An 18,593-nucleotide genomic window follows, 5' to 3' on the forward strand; every position below is an offset into this window, starting at 1 on the left:
TGTTGCGTACTGTTGCAATACAAGAACACTATTGGTTCTGTTTCGTGTCAAATAAAAAATCACGAGCTTAATTATATATACGTATATCTCGTGTCAACTAAAAAAATTCTTACCTGAATATAGTCGGATAGAATAAGACACCTATAAATTTTTGTAAATTTGAATATAAACTTTGATGAACGTTTTAATAAATAAATTGAAATCTTTAGCTTTCAACTTAAGATTGGAATAAAGTTTCAAAAGGTTACAACTTTTAGTTAGAATTCAAATACTGAAAATAAAAATTTTATGCTATGGGGGAGTTGATTCATAAATTTTCATAAACAAATCTAAATTTATTATTATTATTATTTTCTAATGATACAATTATATATATATACACATAGTATTTATTATAATTTATTTATTATTTATTCTTCTCTTCAAAACAAGATGGTAAGTTTTGTTAGATGAACACGACTCTTGTCCACTTTGAGCATAAGCTCTCATGACTTTACTTTGGAATTTCCCAAAATGCCTCACTCCAACGAGATAGTATTATTTAATTATAAACTCACGATCATTCCATAAATTAGCCGATGACAAGTTTTAAATAGAGTTTTTCGAGATTTAGTTGCAAATCTTAATTCAAGATTTGAATAATAGTAAATATATATTTTACTTATTAATATTTTTAATTTTATTAAAAAAAAAAAATTTGAATCAACAACTCAATTCAATATTTTATAGTTGCATGGTAGATTGTTAGAGTCTCACATTGACTAATTAAGAGGAATATCACAAGTAAATAAGTAAGGGCCCCTTTATTTTGACATGAGACTTTTTGAGAAAACCAAAAGACAAAGTCACAAGAGTTTATGTTCAAAGTGTACAATATCATACCATTGTGAAGGGTCGTTGTTCCTATGATATGGTATGAGAGTCATGCCCCAACTTAAAATCCTCAAGTGTCAAGCAAAGAAGTTAAGAGTCTCGAAGGTATAACATGGTGAAAATCCGTGATTAAACTCTATTAAACTAGCAATATGCTCCAAAGACAGGCGTCGTCAAGGGATGCTCAACGTAGACAAATATCATACCATTGTGAATGAGTTACGGTTCCTGTAAGTTGAGTCTAAAAAAAATATCTGAAACTCAACTCAACCCAATCCAACCCAGCTCATGAACATTCTTGACCTTTGGTTTGGAGAGATTTAACCAAAGCACGACTGGAAAAAACTTCTAAAAACCGCATAAACTAAATTAGAACGAAGTTGAATCGAGCTCATACACTAATTTAACCCTCAAAAGCTTCTAAAATTTGAGTTTTCTCGTCTATTTACTTTGAGACTGTCTTTTCATCTCTTAAACATCTAAAATACTCATTCTCTGGTTGTATAATACAAACACAAACTTCTCTCCTTAAAGCTTCGATTTACCATTTTGTGGGTTCCAACATCTATTAAGAGCCTCAACATATTCAACAAATATTTTCTATGTACGTATATAATTTAGAACATACCATTCATTCTTTGACTAACAACTATCATGAGTCCTCTGTTTGATGATCAGTCTCATCAAATATCTCCTCCTGTCAAAAACAAACATTGATACTAAAAAACCATCGTATGTTGAAAACAAACGAATAATTATGTCATGTGCAGCATGAACAGATACTACCTGTAATAGTTCTTCAATGACATCTTCCATTGTTATAACACCCACAGCTTCTTCTTCCTCGACGAGCTTAGGGAGAGGGTTTTCATCTATTTTTAGGATATCAGAGTACATATCTTTTGTCCATTTCTTGCTTCTAGAACTACCACTCCTGAATGAACTATTTGCGGGAAAGCTTTTACACTTCTTAAATGATGTCTTAATCTTCATGGTTTTTTCTTGGGAAGGTGAAGGCCTTTCACCATCCACATCAATTCTAACTTCTTTCTGGGAATCTAGTTTGATTGAGCAGTTCAATTAATATAATGCCTACCAAAACCAGAATCTGAATATCTAAACAGAGTAATGACTTGTGTATAATGAACACAGAGGCACGTACCGTCGCCCGGTTGTTCATCGGGTTTTCCATTCATTTTGTTGCATTGTTTAACAACAATGGCCATGTGGCTATGACCTTTCTGGAACTCATTCAGAATGTCATATAATGGCAAAGTTTCTGGAACTCTAATGAAATTGTCTATATCAGAATGATACTGGAATTTGAACTATCAAATTTAAAAGAACTATATCCTTTCTGCCACCAATGTACCTTGGAATCCTTCGAATGGTAACATTCTTTACTGGAATTTCATCATCTGGGTGGATTGTAAGCAAATTTTTAACCTGATATAGAAAGCCAAAGGTGTTAAGAAAAAGGAGAAATTACCTTTTTGCAACAGAGAATAGATGCATTCTGTAACAGCTCAAGCCCACCGCTAGCATATATTGTTCTCTTTGGGCTTTTCCTTTCGGGCTTCCCCTCTAGGGTGTTAAAATGCATCTGCTAGGGAGAAGTTTCCACACCCTTATAAAGAGTGCTTCGTTCTCCTCCCCAATCGATGTAGGATCTCACAATCTACCCCCTGTGGGGCCCAGCGTCCTCATTAGTACTCATTCCTTTCTCCAATCGATGTGGGACCCCCGATCTACCCCCTTCGGGGCCCAACATCCTTGCTGGCATGCCACCTCGTGTCCACCTCCTTCGGGGTTCAGCCTCCTCGCTAACACATCGCCTGGTGTTTGGCTTTGATACCATTTGTAACATCAGTTGGATTGTGAGATCACACGTCGATTGAGGAGAAAAACGAATCATTTTTTTATAAGGGTGTGGAAATCTCTCCCTAGCAGACACGTTTTAAAAATCTTGAGGAGAAACCCGAAAGAGAAAGCCTAAAGAGATCAATATCTGCTAACGGTGGGCTTGAATTATTCCACATTGTGTTGGAAAAGTTGGAGATTACAGATCACACGTGAATGACATAAATAGAAATATGCAAAAGAATGTGCTGTTGATATTGAAAAATGGGAGTGAAGCCTCCAGTTTTGCATCCAATTACTCCATATCCAAATAATGTACAAATGACAAGATGACAACCAACAATAGTAATGCTGGAGAAGAGGCCTCTAAATCAAGAAAAGGTCATAAAATTCATTGTATAGAGGGTTGTTTGATGCGATATGAGCAGAGATGATTAACAAGTTTACCAGGATAAGACCGATTATGTTGGTTTGTTCTTCATAATAAACTGGCACCCTGCTATGCCCTTTCGCCAAAACGAGATTCATTAACTTCCTGTGCAATCATCACAAATATATCAGTAGCTATGAATTGGAAGTAGTGAATTATGAAGGTGAACATTTATACCTATCGAGCTTTGCATTAATGTCAATTACAAAAGTTTCAGATATGGGAGTCATGGCATCACTAGCAGTTTTCTCAGTAAGTTCAAGTGCTCCAGCAATGATAGTGGTTTCATCATGTGTCAGCTCTCCACCCTTTCCAGCCTGTTACAGGTTAATCTCGGACATTAGTGGTAGAATATGGAAGCAGAAAAGAGAAGCAAAGGTCTGCTTAAAAATTAAAAACAACAAATATTTGTTAATGTTAAGCATGTCACAAGTCTACCAAAAATTTAAAATAAACATAACCCCACACAAAATATAAACTTATATACCTCATTACCGTGCATATTCACAAGTGCTTTGAGCTCAGCTCTACGGAAAAGGGCCACATGTCCATGGCCCAGTAGAAAGTCTAGTAACTGAAAATCACGTTTAACATAAATATTTTAGGAACCATTTGGAACAATAATGTAGCAAACTTTAGTAACCCAAGTCCTCAATGTCTACCTTGCTGATTGGATATGCAATAGGGAAGCAAATCCAGACAAGAACACGAACAAAAGGAGCAACTGTTGATCCAATTGCCAAACCATAACGAGAGCAAACAGATTGTGGTATAATCTGTACATCAAAGTAAATAGATTTCATCAAATTTACCCCTTAGCTTTGGTACCAACTGAAAAATGTGAACTGAGGTATCAATATCGTTACAGCAAAAAATTGTGCTGAATACAGCTCTGATATAATGACTCAAGCTCACCGCCAATAAACATTATCTTCTTTGGGTTTTTCCTTTCGGGCTTCCCCTCAAAGTTTTTAAGGTTTCCACACTCTTATAAAGAATGCTTCATTCTCCCCCTAACCGATGTGAGATTTCACAATCCACCCCCTGCGGAGACCAACGTCCTCGTTGGTATTCGTTCCTCTCTCCAACCGATGTGGGATCACACAATCCACCACCTTCGAGTTGGAGAGGGGGACGAGTGTCAACGAGGACGCTGGGCCCTGATTGTGAGATCCCACATCGGTTGGGAAGGAGAATGAAACATTTTTTATAAGGGTGTGGAAACCTCTCTCTAGTAGACACATTTTAAAAACCTCGAAGGGAAACTCGAAAGGAAAAGTCCAAAAATGACAATATCTGTTAGCAGTGGGTTTGGGCGGTTAGATTAGATCTAGCTATACAATATGCTTCAATGACAGAGTTGCAGATCCATAATGCAATCCTTGAGTGACCTAGCTAATATTTAATGGAATAACAAAATGAACAAATATTCCAAACTTGCATAAAAGCCCATATCTTAGATAATTCCTCTGACCTCGCCAAATAGAAGAATCAATGTCACCGAGATTAAAACAGCACCCCAAGCTGTAACTAGACTGTCAAGGAAAATAGGAAGTGCCTGCAAGAACAGTTATATTTACTCTGTGTGGTCAACCTTCTACACACTAATTCGCTACACTTCAATAAAATGTACCTCCATGGCTGCTGCATTGCAAATCAGTAGGGTGCACAGCAATAAATGCTGGTTTTTTACTACTGGCATTATCTTTGCTGTTCAAAAGCAAGTGAATTGTTATGAAGAGATTTTAATCACAACACAGAGACTCTGATTGAAGTTCAAAAAGAAAACCATTACAAACAGGTATAAGATACATTCCTCTGAACCTTAAGTCAGCGGAATTAGATTTCTAAAAATGATAAATTATCGTATTTTTATTATCAAATGCATGATTTTTCAAGTGTCATTAGGAAAAAAAGAAAAAAGAAAAAAAAAGAAAAAGAAAGACACATGCTTATTGTTTTTTAATCTTCGAATAACATAATTTAACAAGATTAGTAAGAGCTTTAAAGAATTAGGGAATATCCATTCCAATGTTTAAGTCAACCAAGCAAGCCTCTTGTTGCAGATTCTGAAGTTCATTAATGACAATTATATTTCTTAAATAAGATTACTGGTCAAACACCAAAATATTAATGGAGAAACTCCCCTAGACCTTAATTTTCAATCTTGTCAACAAAAGTTGAAGAAGCAAACTATCTCTAAGATCGAATGTGAGAGTTCTCATCAAAGAAAATACGAGACATAATTTAACACGCTCCATTGTGAAAGTTTTCTATGGTAACACAATCCTCCAGCCATTTTAGAGCTATTAGATCAACATCTCAGAGCATAGTTTAATTGTTCCAACATCGAGTACCTCCCCTTATGTGTCATAGGTTCTAATCCCTCCCTTCCCCTCATCTATAAAGTATAATTGTCAAGTAAAAAAAACCCCCAACATATCAAAAAAATTTAGCCAGATAGAATAATAAGAAAAAGAACGAAGAATCAAAACAGAACAATATAATTTATCAGACTTCCTCCCCCGTTAGAAATTACAACTCTCCTCAATGGTATAATATTGTCGAGCATAAGCTCTCGTGACTTTGTTTCTTGTTTTCACAAAATCTCTCGTACCAGTGGAGATGTATTCTTTACTTATAAACCCATGATGACTCCCTTAATCAGCCGATGTGGGACTCTCCACCAACAATCCTCCCCTCAAAAACAAAAACAGATTCAACATATTCCATCAACGATGAATCTCAAGGTTTTCTTCCCCTCATATTTCCAAGTCAAAAAAGAAAATCAGGGGAAGCCTCAAATCAACATTAAACACGATGAAAAAAAAATTGGCTGTAGATAACAATAAAATATACCCAATCAAAAAGAAAAGGGGGAAAAAGAGGATTAACAGACAACATAACAATTAGTAAGTATGAACTAGTCGCCAAAAGAAAAAAATTGAAAAGGTACAGTAAACGGCCCCACACAACAAACTCGTTCATCCAATTCCACCTCACATTTCCGGAGTGGGAAAGCGGATCAAGTAACCATAAAAAGAAAGAGAAGTTTACCGGCGTACTTGCGATCCTTGGGGGTGCCAGACTTGGCAAGAACTTCGAGATCAACGAGGCTCATCGACATAAGGCCGAGGGTGAGGCCGGACATCAAGCCGGCAAAGATGACCAAGAAGGCGATGATGAGTATGTGGATGAAGAAATTAGTGCTGCAGCATTCGTAATCAACGGCCATTGAATTGAGAGGAAAGAGCGTTTGACGGCGAGTTCAGCTTCAGAGGCCGGCGTTGAGTTGAAGGCGACGGAGAAGGTCCATTAACGAAACAGTTGCAGAGAAAAGAGGGAGAGGAAGAATATACGTTTGATTGGGGAAGAGAGAGAGAGAGAGAGAGAGAGAGGAGAGAGAAAGTGAACGTGTACAGTAGAGAGAGAGAGAGAGGGATGGAGGAAGACGATGATGATGCCGATGGATAGGGGAAGTGAGCGTAGCGAAGGATACGGAAGACACTATTTCCGGTGATATTAATAGGGACCTAACTGCAATAATCACAAATTTCAACATTTAATTATTTTTTGCTAAATTAATAATAATAATAATAATAAATAAATAAATATATATATATATATATATATATATATATATATATATTTTCTTCCGACTCTTAAGCATGAACTTGGTTGTTCGAGAAATTCCATCGAAATATAATTGAAATGCACGTTAGTCTTCTCTACTTCTGTTTCATTAGGATGCTTGATCATTGTGATTGAACTCATCGGTCACTACACGTATCGATGAGTTACTGTTTACTGCATGTTGAATTAGCCGATGTGGGACTTTTATCGAGCAAAGTGTGCCTCCCCTTAATCGAGGCTCGACTCCTTTGGAGTCTTAGTCGATACCATGTTAGGCGAACACGACTCTCCACAATGGAATGATATTGTCCACTTTGAGCTTTGGTTTCCCCAAAAAGCTTCATACCAATGAAGTTAGTATTCCTCACTTATAAACTCATGATCATTCTTTAAATTAGCCGATGTAGGACTTTCATCATCCAACATCATTGAGGGTATTTTTAATGGGTCGAGGCTCAAATTCTCAAACTATAATAAGAAGAAACACGTTACTCGTCGTGTTAGTTTAGGTTTTTTTTTTTAATTATTATTATTAAAAGTAATTTTAGAGGTAAATTTTAAATAAAATTAATTGTGTCGTTATTTTCAAACATGGGATAAAATTAAAAAAAAAAAAAAAAAAAACATTATCTTCCAAATTGTCTTAATCCATAAATTTTAGGCAAAGTATGGATTAGTTGTAATTTTCCAATTTTGGGAAATTCATGGATAATATATTCTCCTATTCTACTATTGTATTTTAAAGCAATCCACGTGGTAGGGTGTGTAATTACCAATTTCACCCTCATGTTGGTCTATCTAGTCACAAGCCACCAATCACAAAAAGTTGTATATTGTAATTTCGTGGATTAAAATTAGTTTTTATTAAAATTGGATAAATAATAATAATAAATTTTATCATAAATAACTTTTTAGAAAAGTTAATAAAAACAAAATTAAATTATTCGCAAATAAGTTATGAATTTTACGGATTAGATTGGTTATGTGTTAAGAATGAGAAACTCTGATACCATGTTAAGAATGAAAAGTTCTGATATCATGTTAAGAACGAGAAATTAAAGATGCTTATAATGTAGTCTTGATATTGGATGATCCAGAACAGTCTGTCAACCACAGTTCCCATGTGGGAAATGATTAATATATTTTATTTTATCCTCCAGATTTAGTTGGTATAATATTTTCTTTTATTTTTACGATTTAGTTTGTAGCTTGTATTTTATTTAAACGTTGTAACATTAAAGAAAATCGGACTTTTGATTCCACTTATGTTTCTCAGACTTTCGATCTCACTTATGTTTTTTGGACTTTCGATCCCACTACTGTTTCTCATTCTTAACATCATGGGTTCTCCTAAATCGGGTTGAACCAAATCCAAGGTGTAACGACTCACAATTTTATACTTAATTAAGGTCGTTACTGTATACATGTCATAAACATGAGTGCGGAAATACTTCGTTTACATTTTCATAAAACATAACCTTAAGCTTAAAACACAGCCATGGACTTACGTGTTTTGAAAACACCTTTAAAATGACGCAACAAAATACTAAAACTATGCCTCTCTTGCATCAAGCGACCCCTATTACGTAGTGATTCTATCAATCATGTACGGGGCCCCTCAGTAAGTACTCTTAACAGGGCTAGATATGATAGTAAAATGTAACGTATATCTGAGAGACCTAAAACTATATTAAAAAAAACTGTTCATCTAGCCTATAATCTTAATTGAACTCAAAGATCACGACTCTCCACTTTGAGCATAAGCTCTTGTGCCTTTGCTTTGAGCTTTCCAAGAGGTCTTATAATATTTTCAATTATTTATTTATTTATTTATTTATTTATTGATAATAATGATAACAAATTAAAAAAAAAAAAAAAAAAAAAAAAACTTTGCTGTTGTTATTTTTCTTTTAAAAAATTGAAATATTAAAAAATCTCCAAAATTTCGGAAATATTTTAATTTATTATTATTTTTTGTGTGACAATTAGTATTAAAAAATTCAAGATTTTCAGGGAGGGTCTCGAGGACAAACACAGGGCTCTGCCTTCTCCCCAGCTTTGAGACTGAAACAAGCGAAACTCAGATCCGAATCCATCTCCAAGATCTGAAACTCCACCCCATCTTTCCCTTCCATTACTGTAAGCTTCGATTCTCTCTATGTTCTTCTTCATTTCGCATTCTCATCCACTTTCACTGTTCCAATTTGCGTTCGTTTGATCTTGATTCTCTTCAATTTGCCGCCTTTATCATATCTTGTGTCTTTCTCTTCTAAGGCATTTGATTTCGTATACTATTAGTTGTGCGTGTGTTCTGATTCCTGCAAAAAATTCCGTGTCGGTTGTCTTGGCAGGAATTTCGAGAATTGATCGCTGGTTTTCCTTTTGGGTTTTCTTGATATTAAGTTATGTGGATTCTTTTGATGTTGATAACTGTCGGGCTACTTCGTAATCTCATTAGGCCAATCCATGATAGTTAATTATTAAGTTATATAATTGGATCTATACAAAACGTTATATAATTGATTCGCATTAATTTTCTGATCCAGATTAGGAGAGTTGATCTCCTGTGAACTTTGAATTTCATTTGCTATTTTCTTTGTTGCATATGATTTTTTCTTTTCTTTTACGTTAATCCCTTATTTATTTTAATTTATTGCAACCTTAATCGAAAGGAAATGGGGTTTTGAAAAAGAATTCCTATGATTGTTTAATACTTGCGAGTAACTCCTGAGCCAAGTCAATCGGTTTCCATATGCAAATTGATTAATTAGTCGTTCAGTCTTCAATAACTTAATTGAATTTGATCGTTTAATCCAACTTTGAAAGGGGTATGAACTTTTGGCTCAATTTCTCGAGTTAGTGAGGTGGTTTCTACTCCTCCATGTTTAGTAGGTCGGTATTGTTTCTCAAAATTCATTGGTTCTTCTTAGTTAAACGATGAAATACTTTGTGAATATGCCTTGTTGGTCCTCTTCAGGCATATTCAATTTTCAGAGCATTTGGCAATGCTTTGAGATAAAAATGGCATCTTGGAAAATGCTGAAAAGATTGTAGCAAGTTCGATTGCATTGAGTTTTTTTAATTAAGTAGTGAACACGTAGCCGTTTCATTGTTACTATAAGAGAATCAGGCTAGTATATCAACCGTGCCTCTTTTTCTGATTTGGAGTTCTGACATAATTTGGGGCACAAGTGAAAACATGTACTTGGAAACGGTGTTATCAAATATTGATGAAAAAGTGTGGCTTTGCAGGTTTCCTACTATTACAAAACCATGTCAAGGAGGCCAGTAAATCCTTCTCGACGTCTTGTTGATGGTGGGAGTCTTCCGTTTGTCGGTGTAATACAGTCCAAGTCACGCTCATCACCTTTGCTGACCATAGGGCTTGTTGTGGTACTTCTCTTTGCTAATATCCTCATTATTTCACTTCGAACATACAAAAAAAAACATATTTCAAGCGTTGAGGTTCCTTTTATTTGTGGTGGGGGGTTAGGGCGGGGGTGTAGAGGGGTTAAATGAGGAGAAAATAACTGAAAGAATATTACCTTCTCATCTCCTGAGAATAAATGTTGTTAGCACTAACTTTTAATTTTCTATGTTTAAAAACCTCAGGCTGCGATTCTTCTTATTGGATTCTGTTACCATCAATCAGGTCTTTTTTTTATCTCTCATCTTCATGAATTTTAACTTTTTTTTATATTTTTTTTATCAAGAATCTTTCCCTTGGTATCACCACCATCACCATCAATGTGTTGTTCCTTTGTTGTAGGATTCTAGATTATCATTTTTTCCATTAACTTTTAATAAATGTTATGTTCATAGCCAATAAAATGCGAACCCTTTATGATGTTTTCATCAATATGCCTACCTATTTTATATTTTGGCTTGCATCTTCCACTCATTGACAACCATTCCTTTTGAGTTACGATCCAAATCTGTTTCTTTATTTACTACTATGACTTCCATTTAGTTTTACTACTCAATCTTTTAATTTGTAGCTTTCAGTATTGCAACAAATTGACAGCTGCTTGTCATCATATTCTTATTTTGGCCACACTCTGCTGGAAATGTCGTCTTTCGACTCAAAGAGTACTATCTGAGAAATACATTTGGCCAAGCTGCTTTATTAATATATTCAGTCACTACCTCAAAAAAAAAAAAAAGAAAAGCAGAAAAGATGTTTTGTCACTGGTATAGTCAAGTACAGCACTTAAGGCATTGTACTTTCAAATTACTACTTGATCAACTCAATAGCTTTAATTATCTAGAAATACCTGATATCTAACAATGATTTCTTGCTTTAATTAGTTCGCAAAGAGACAAACCACTAGCTCTAGCTGAAGTTACACATATTCAAAATGGATATCTCCTGCTTGCAGAACTATGTGAAACTGATAGCAAAGAAGTAAGAAAAAGAGTGTGTGCATGTTTTTGTAACCGTAAACAGATCTGTCAGCTAGGCTTATGAACAGTTTTTTGATGTTGATAATTGAAAATGCTCCATTGCTGGATGTCATGTGATGTTCCCTCTTTGCATAATGTAATTACTCTATTTGTTGGCTTATTCATTGTCAATTTGCATTACAGGTGGATCAAGAAGCAATATAGAGGCTGTGAGTAAATTTGAAGGTGATGTATGTTACTTTTTGTTTTGAGATAAGTTTAGTTTCACCAAAATTTCAAGCCCGACATGCAATATTATTTGATGTGGAGGCACAATAAGTGCTTACAATTTATATATTTTCTTTTCCATCAGGCATTAAACTATATTCTGTACATTATCTATATTATAATGTATCTGCACTGTATGTTTTTCCTCTCTTTTGGTTCTTGACATGCCTATTGCTCATCACTATCTGCCTCTAGCTTCCTATGATGGAATTCAAGTCTCCTCTGTGTTTGATGCTTCCCAAACCAAGCTTCTTTATTTAATTCGAAAGCAAATATATTCAAATAATTTCATCGAGTCGATAATTTTTTTTGCTAATATCTATGAAATACATGTTTCCTCTAAAAAAAATATATTTTTTGCTAAAGATTTATATTTATATACTTTTTTAAAACTATATATGTGCCTTGAGGTTCATGCTTTGTTTTTATGCCTTGCATTGTGTTACAAAGATCTCTTCTACCTGAATGTGCCAAATGCGTTACAACAGTGGAACTGGAAAGCGAATTAATGCTTTATTTAATTCATCGCGTCTAGATTGATTTAGTTTTGTTAATCATTACCGACTACAGTAATCATAAAAAATTCATATTCTTAAATCAAGTACCATAGGCAGGAAAAAATTGGGAAATTTCCAAGTTAGAAGATCTGAAGCATATATATGATGGATGCAGGTGGAAATTCATGCACAGCAGAAATCCAACGAGCAATACCCATTCTAAAGAAAGCGTATGGAGATAGCATGCATAAAGTATTGCATCTAGGTCCTGATACTTGTTCAGTGGTGTCTAAATTGTTAAAAGAAGAGGATACAGAAGCATGGGGTGTGGAGCCCTATGACTTGGAAGATGCTGATGCCAGTTGCAGAAGCCTTGTGCGGAAGGGCTTTGTGCGCGCTGCTGACATTAAGTTTCCCCTGCCATATAGAGCAAAGTCATTTTCTCTTGTCATTGTTTCAGATGCATTGGATTACTTGTCTCCCAGATACCTTAACAGCACTCTTCCAGAACTGGCCAGGGTTTCTGCTGACGGCATCGTTATATTTACCGGTAAACCCCTCTTACTATGTTTTTATTTGTATCATTGGAAATTATTTTCTTTTCTATACAATTAATCTTGTTGAATGAGGTTGATTTATAGCAGGTACTGCGTAATCTGGTTGTGGGTGGGGGAAAACCTTAACTCATTGGGGGCCTGATTATTGTTTTAAGAGCCTAGAAGGATTTCACTAGTTACACTTCCAATGGTGTTCGTTCATTCACCTTCTCTCTCACTTTGTGATAACATTGTATAATAACGGTGAGATCCTACATCAGTTGGGGAGGAGAATGAAACATTGTTTATAAGGGTGTGAAAACTTCTTCCTAGCAGACGCATTTTAAAAACCTTGAGGGGGAGTTCGAAAGGGAAAGCCTAAAGAGGATAATATCTGCTAGCGGTGGGCTTGGGCTGTTACTAATGGTATTAGAGTCAGACACAGGGCGATGTGCCAGCAAAGACGCTGAGCCCCGGGGGGGTGGATTGAGGGGTCCCACATCGATTGGAGAAGGGAATGAATGCCAGTGAGGACGCTGGTCCCCAAAAGGTAGTGTATTGTGAGATCCCACATCGGTTGGGGAGGAGAACAAAACATTCTTTATAAGGGTGTGAAAATTTCTCCCTAGCAGAGGAGAACAAAACATTCTTTATAAGGGTGTGAAAATCTCTCCCTAGCAGACGCGTTTTCAAAATCTTGAAGGGATGTCCAAAAGGGAAAGTCCAAAGAGGACAATATCTGCTAGTGGTGGACTTGGAATGACTGGTTGAAGTCGTTCAATAATCTTTAATGGTACCTAATCATTTTCTCAATCAATGCATATTGGTCTGTGATCTTTTCTACTCTGTCTATATTCTGATAAACAGCACCTGACGGATTTCTTGAAGTTCTCACTCTACAGCCCAATCGCGTAGTCTGTGGGGGCTTCTCAAGAATGTCTCGAGTTATGAAGCGACTCGTTTCTATCATTCTAATGATTGTACTGACTATCTATTCTCTCCTAATGGCAGAAAATAGAGTTTGATGATCTGAATATATTAGAAAATTCAAGAGCCTACCATTTTGTATCATAAATTCATCTCTCTCTCTCTTTTCACTGCTGCAATTGCAGGTTATCCAGGTCAACAGAAGGCTAAAGCTTCGGATTTATCCAAATTTGGCCGTCCAGTAAGTACCTTTTTTAAATATTCGAAATAAAGCTTGCATTAATCAAGTTAAAAGAGAGATAGTTCTCTAGAATTTAATTATTAGTTAGAAAGTTTTCAAGTAGTTTGATGACTGAAACTCCAGACTGATCAAAGATTATGCAATGGATGTACAATTAGATGAGCCATCAAACATTGTGAACATGCATAAAGACTCGAAATTATGAACTTGAAAAACGATTCTAGATGTAAAAAAACGATTCATTGCTTGCTTTCTTATTGTTTGCTGAGCCTATTTTCCATTGAGATAGATAACGCTAAAACATTTGGTTGTCGTGAAGGCGAAATTGCGAAGCTCGTCGTGGTGGATTAGGTTTTTTGTTCAGACAAGTTTAGAAGAGAATGAAGGTGCTGTAAAGAAGTTTGATCAGGCTGCAACTAAGAGGTCGTACAGGCCAGCTTGCCAAGTCTTCCACCTCAAATCATACTCTTGAGAATCTCAGAACTGTATCTATCTATCTTCGTAAGCCTCTGTTTGCACGAAGTGCTTCTTAGTATCTCTTCCTTTTTCATTTTTTTTTTTTTTTTTTATGAAGAGCAACATGGACACTGCAGAGCCATTATTTATGTTCAGATTGTCATTATATTAGCTCTCCCTAATTTATTATGCATTTTCAGTGAAGCAAATTGCTATAGGTTTTAGAATTAGGCATTTCTCTCTCAAGTGTTGTTTGAATGTTGGTAAATTATAATAATTACATCACATAACATTTGTGATTTTTTCTTTGCTTAGCTTTCAGGGCTAAAATGATTTATATCTATGTTATTTTTGGATTATATTTATATGTACGAAATAAATAATTAAGGAACACGAAAAAGTCTTAAAATATTTCAAAACAATTCGATGGACACATATGTTCATAATAAGTAAGTTTATATTTATATGTTCTCGAATGTAAGAGTAACAGTGTTTTAAGAAATATTCAACAAGTGACTCTATAAGTGACTCTATTGCTGGATTTGGGAAATGCAGGTAGGTTTGAGACCTAACATTACCATCACTTCTTGGCCTTGGTCTTAGCTTACAGTCTTGATAGAATTAGATGTATACTTCTCCATATATGATCTATGTATGTGCATGTGGATCTAGACGAGCTCGTATATGTACCTCTAAACCTGGCATTCTACTAGTGTATGCTCATTCGTATATTGCGGAGGGAAGGGAGCATGCATGGTACGATGATGCACATTATATCGTATCATATCGTAAAGGTGTATGCATTTGTATTAGTTATAATAGGGAAGTATTTCGATGCACATGAACATGCAATATGTATGAGGTCCCCATCATTTAAAATCATGGAATGTGTCTATGATGCAATGTGTATCTTTGTTCATTTTATACCTAACATAATCTTTTCAGGTCATTACATAAGGAAGTTTATAATATGGTACCATGCTTTTATAACATATCACATTCATGAATGACATAACGTGTCAACATGATAAACCATAACTTAAACCATAACTTGACATATCTCACCGTATCAATGCATCATAACACTAAACAAACATATCAATCACAAGATATGACACGTGCAAGGGTAATAGGGCACACACAGTTCATATTTCAAATAATTCATTAAACCAAACGAGTAGTGAAGTCACTTACCTGGATAGCTTAAGCTGAAGTCACTATTTAATTCTTGAAGCTAATCCAAACTCGTCCATTGAAATTCAAGTTAACCTATATGAGTTCATAACATCTAATTAGAACTCTTTGATTGATCCTATCCACTTAACGACTTCCATCAAGCCCCTAACTTAGTTTATAATATTTTAATTTGGCCAAACAATAGTCGTGCTTATTCCAAAAACTTTTAAAGATGCCAAAATTGAGCCCTCAAGGTCAAAAGTAGTTGGAAAGAGGTCCAAAATAGGGAAATAGGTTAAAAATTTAGAGTCGCCAAGAAAACATAAAAAAAGGTCGAAGAGAGTCGATTCCGGTCGGTGCCGGGTCGCAGGTTGTGGGCTTCTTGGGCCGTATGTTTGGGAGTGGGCTGATGGGTGGTTTAGGCTTGGGCTTGGGCTGGGTCGTGAGTCGTTTCTTTTTGGATATTGGGTTAAAATTTTTTTTTCGTACCTGACTGGTTCGGACGCAACCTATGTTTCTGACTTTGGTTCGAAAGTTTTTCTATATCGTTAGGTCACATTGGTTAAGAAACACGAGTTTAGTTGAGTATCAATGCGGATTGAATTTGTTTCGACTTCCGATCAATTTATCATAAAGTTTTGATAAACTTTTAAAACTACAAAAACTAAATATTAATTGAAGTTAGATCATAGATACCAATAATGTAACGTAATCTACAAGTTTGAATCTATGTCGAAGAAAATAAAAAATGAAAAAAAAGTTGACCTAAGATGGTATAAAAGTCAAGGTGCACTCATTAATTGCCATGGTAGATTCAACAATTTCTTCATTGATTGTGGGGTTTAAAGTAAGCATATGTCCACAAATTGCGCCAACCTTTTACCTGGTTTATTATCACTCTCGGTCAACACAAGCATGACGTTACTTACTCCTTGCTTTTAAGAGTAAAGACTATTTCTACATACCAACACGAGCCTTTCAGAGTGAAGAGACTATCCTTACAAACCAACACGAACCTTTCAGAGTGAAGAGACTATCCTTACAAACCAACACGAACCTTTCAGAGTAAAGAGACTATCCTTACAAACCAACACGAACCTTTCAGAGTAAAGAGACTATCTTTACAAACCAACACGAGTTCTTCCAACATATTTTGTCCTCACTCACATGTGTTCTAAGAAATTTTCAGGAGCCACCGAAAAGGAAGGTGTACATTGTTGGTACAGGTAGTAACTTTCATTTCAAGTCTTTCTTAGTCATTATATCTTCAAGGTTACTCTGATTCGTATCGGGTTTCAGTTCATTTATGTACCTCTCATTTACTCGGGTATCATATCAACAATTTTAAAAACTTTTTTACTTTCTTAATTGATATATGCAAAAATCGATTAATGATACCAAAATCTGATGAATCAATTCATGATGCCCTAACACGTTACGAAATGATACTAAATTTATCCCAGTTTAATTAATTGTAGGCTATATGCTATCCTAACTTATTGTTTATATTTTAAATTGTCAAACGAATTTATAAACATTATCTTATCATGTTCGAATTATTATTTGTTTCATGAATTCTTCGAGCGATGTGGTACATAGATTTTGTCTTTATATGCGATCACGAGAAAATATTTGAATCTAAAACCAACATATTATATAAAATTATTACAAGAAACTATGATAAGCCAAAAATACAATATTATTGATTTTTTTTAATGATATTTTACATTTTTTTAATAAAAATTATATTAATAAATAGAAATTATCCATTTAAAAATTCTTTGAAACAATTTTTGTTAGTTATATTTATAAAAAATGTGAAAAAAATCATCGTAGAGTCTAATCCCAACTAAAACAAATGAATTTTTTTTTGCGAGAATAGAAATTGAAATAGATGGGGAGGACGAGAACGAAGAAGACTTCCCACCCTTCTCCCATAAACATCTCTAAGCTCAACACGTCAAGCGGAGTGAGCATACATTCGGAGGTTGGATTTCTTGAGGATTGTTGGGTCGGAGTCCCACATTGGCCAATTTAGGAAATGATCATGCTTCATTGGTATGAGACGTTTTGGGAAGCTCAAAGTAAAGCCACGAGAGCTTATGCTCAAAGTGGACAATATCAAATCATTGTGGAGATTTCTGATTCCCAACATGGTATCAGAGCCCTCCCTGCCCTTAACTTAGTCATGTCAATAGAATCCTCAAGTGTCGAACAAAGGGTGTACTTTGTTTGAAGACTTAAGAAGAAGTCGAGACTCGATTAAGGGGAGGCTGTTCGAGAGCTCCATAGGCCTCAAAGGTGTAGTCAAAAGTAACTCAACTGTTCGTATTTTATTCATTAAACACTACGAGCTTGTATTTTATTTTAGGGAAGCGACATACCCTCACATGGGCAAAGACAAAAATTGAAGTGTCTAGATATTGTTAGTTAAACATAGGCATGTGAGGCAATCACGACTCTTAATTTCCTCCATAATTTCAAGCTTTGTTTGCGCCACATTTTTTGGGTGCGGTCTCACACTTGACTTTCCATACTTACCTACCCAATTACCTACATAATTATTCAAGAACAACAACCATGAATCGAATTCTCGAATCATAACTTAGTACATAAAATGTTACCGATTAGCTTTCGTGGACTGATATGTTTGATTCTCCAGCTTTGACTTGAACAATCTAAACTACCTAACTCAAATCGTAATGGCTGGATTGAATTTTTGGAAAATAAAAAAATTTGGTTCGATTAGCAAGTTAGAACTTTTTGGTTGGATCAACCCAACTGACCCGAAAATAGTGTTCACAATCTAATCCAACCCTACTCTGGGATAGATATGTTAGTGATGAGATGTGGTTTGTGAATGTTTGATATTCTGAACAAAACATAATTGCATGGGATCGAGTATAGGGTCTACCAAATATGTATCTTGATATTGATTCAATGGGTCATTTTTTTTAATGAAAAAACATTCGTTTTTAGTTCAACCAACGTAAAACAGATCAAACTTTCAATTTAGAATGATAAATTTACTCCAATTGACATATTTAGAACGATAAATTTACGAATTTAATACACTGATCTAAATAGTTTAATTATTGTTTAAGTGGTTATATTTTTTTAATGAATAAATTACTATCAATATACTAAATATTGATTAGGTAAATTATGGGATGGATTTAATTTCAAAATGTTAAGTTTTGATTGAAGTAAATAATGGAATTGCAAGACTTTCTCTCCCATTCTCTCTATAAATACACTTCAAAGGACTCCATCAACAACACAAGCAAGTTTGA

The 18,593-nt window shown here is 35.0% G+C and overlaps 2 protein-coding genes across 3 annotated transcripts; one reads left to right on the forward strand and one right to left on the reverse strand.

Annotated features, from left to right (window-relative positions):
- Positions 1-838: 838 nt before the first annotated feature.
- LOC111792342 (DUF21 domain-containing protein At2g14520) lies at positions 839-6,719 on the reverse strand. The gene is made up of 11 exons (XM_023673737.2): positions 6,221-6,719; positions 4,797-4,873; positions 4,638-4,721; positions 3,826-3,939; positions 3,651-3,737; positions 3,341-3,480; positions 3,181-3,268; positions 2,246-2,319; positions 2,036-2,160; positions 1,660-1,931; positions 839-1,570 (listed from the first exon to the last, which is right to left on the reverse strand). The coding sequence occupies exons 1-11, from the start codon at positions 6,396-6,398 to the stop codon at positions 1,526-1,528; spliced, it is 1,284 nt and encodes a 427-aa protein (XP_023529505.2). The 5' UTR covers positions 6,399-6,719; the 3' UTR covers positions 839-1,525.
- A 2,065-nt stretch (positions 6,720-8,784) lies between these two features.
- Positions 8,785-14,430, forward strand: LOC111793632 (putative pectin methylesterase CGR3). Of its 2 annotated transcripts, none has more exons than XM_087123477.1 (7): positions 8,785-8,935; positions 10,049-10,189; positions 10,409-10,448; positions 11,384-11,425; positions 12,140-12,514; positions 13,613-13,668; positions 13,958-14,430. In XM_087123477.1, exons 2-7 carry the CDS (start codon positions 10,070-10,072, stop codon positions 14,138-14,140), a joined length of 816 nt encoding a protein of 271 aa, XP_086979603.1. In that variant the 5' UTR covers positions 8,785-8,935; positions 10,049-10,069; the 3' UTR covers positions 14,141-14,430. The 2 variants fall into 2 exon arrangements, with proteins under 2 accessions (XP_086979603.1, XP_023531364.1); XM_023675596.2 differs by having other exon boundaries at positions 13,988-14,430.
- Positions 14,431-18,593: the final 4,163 nt, after the last annotated feature.

The sequence above is a fragment of the Cucurbita pepo genome, chromosome 4 (assembly GCF_057944985.1).
Source record: "Cucurbita pepo subsp. pepo isolate OVF chromosome 4, ASM5794498v1, whole genome shotgun sequence".
Lineage (NCBI taxonomy): Eukaryota > Viridiplantae > Streptophyta > Magnoliopsida > Cucurbitales > Cucurbitaceae > Cucurbita > Cucurbita pepo.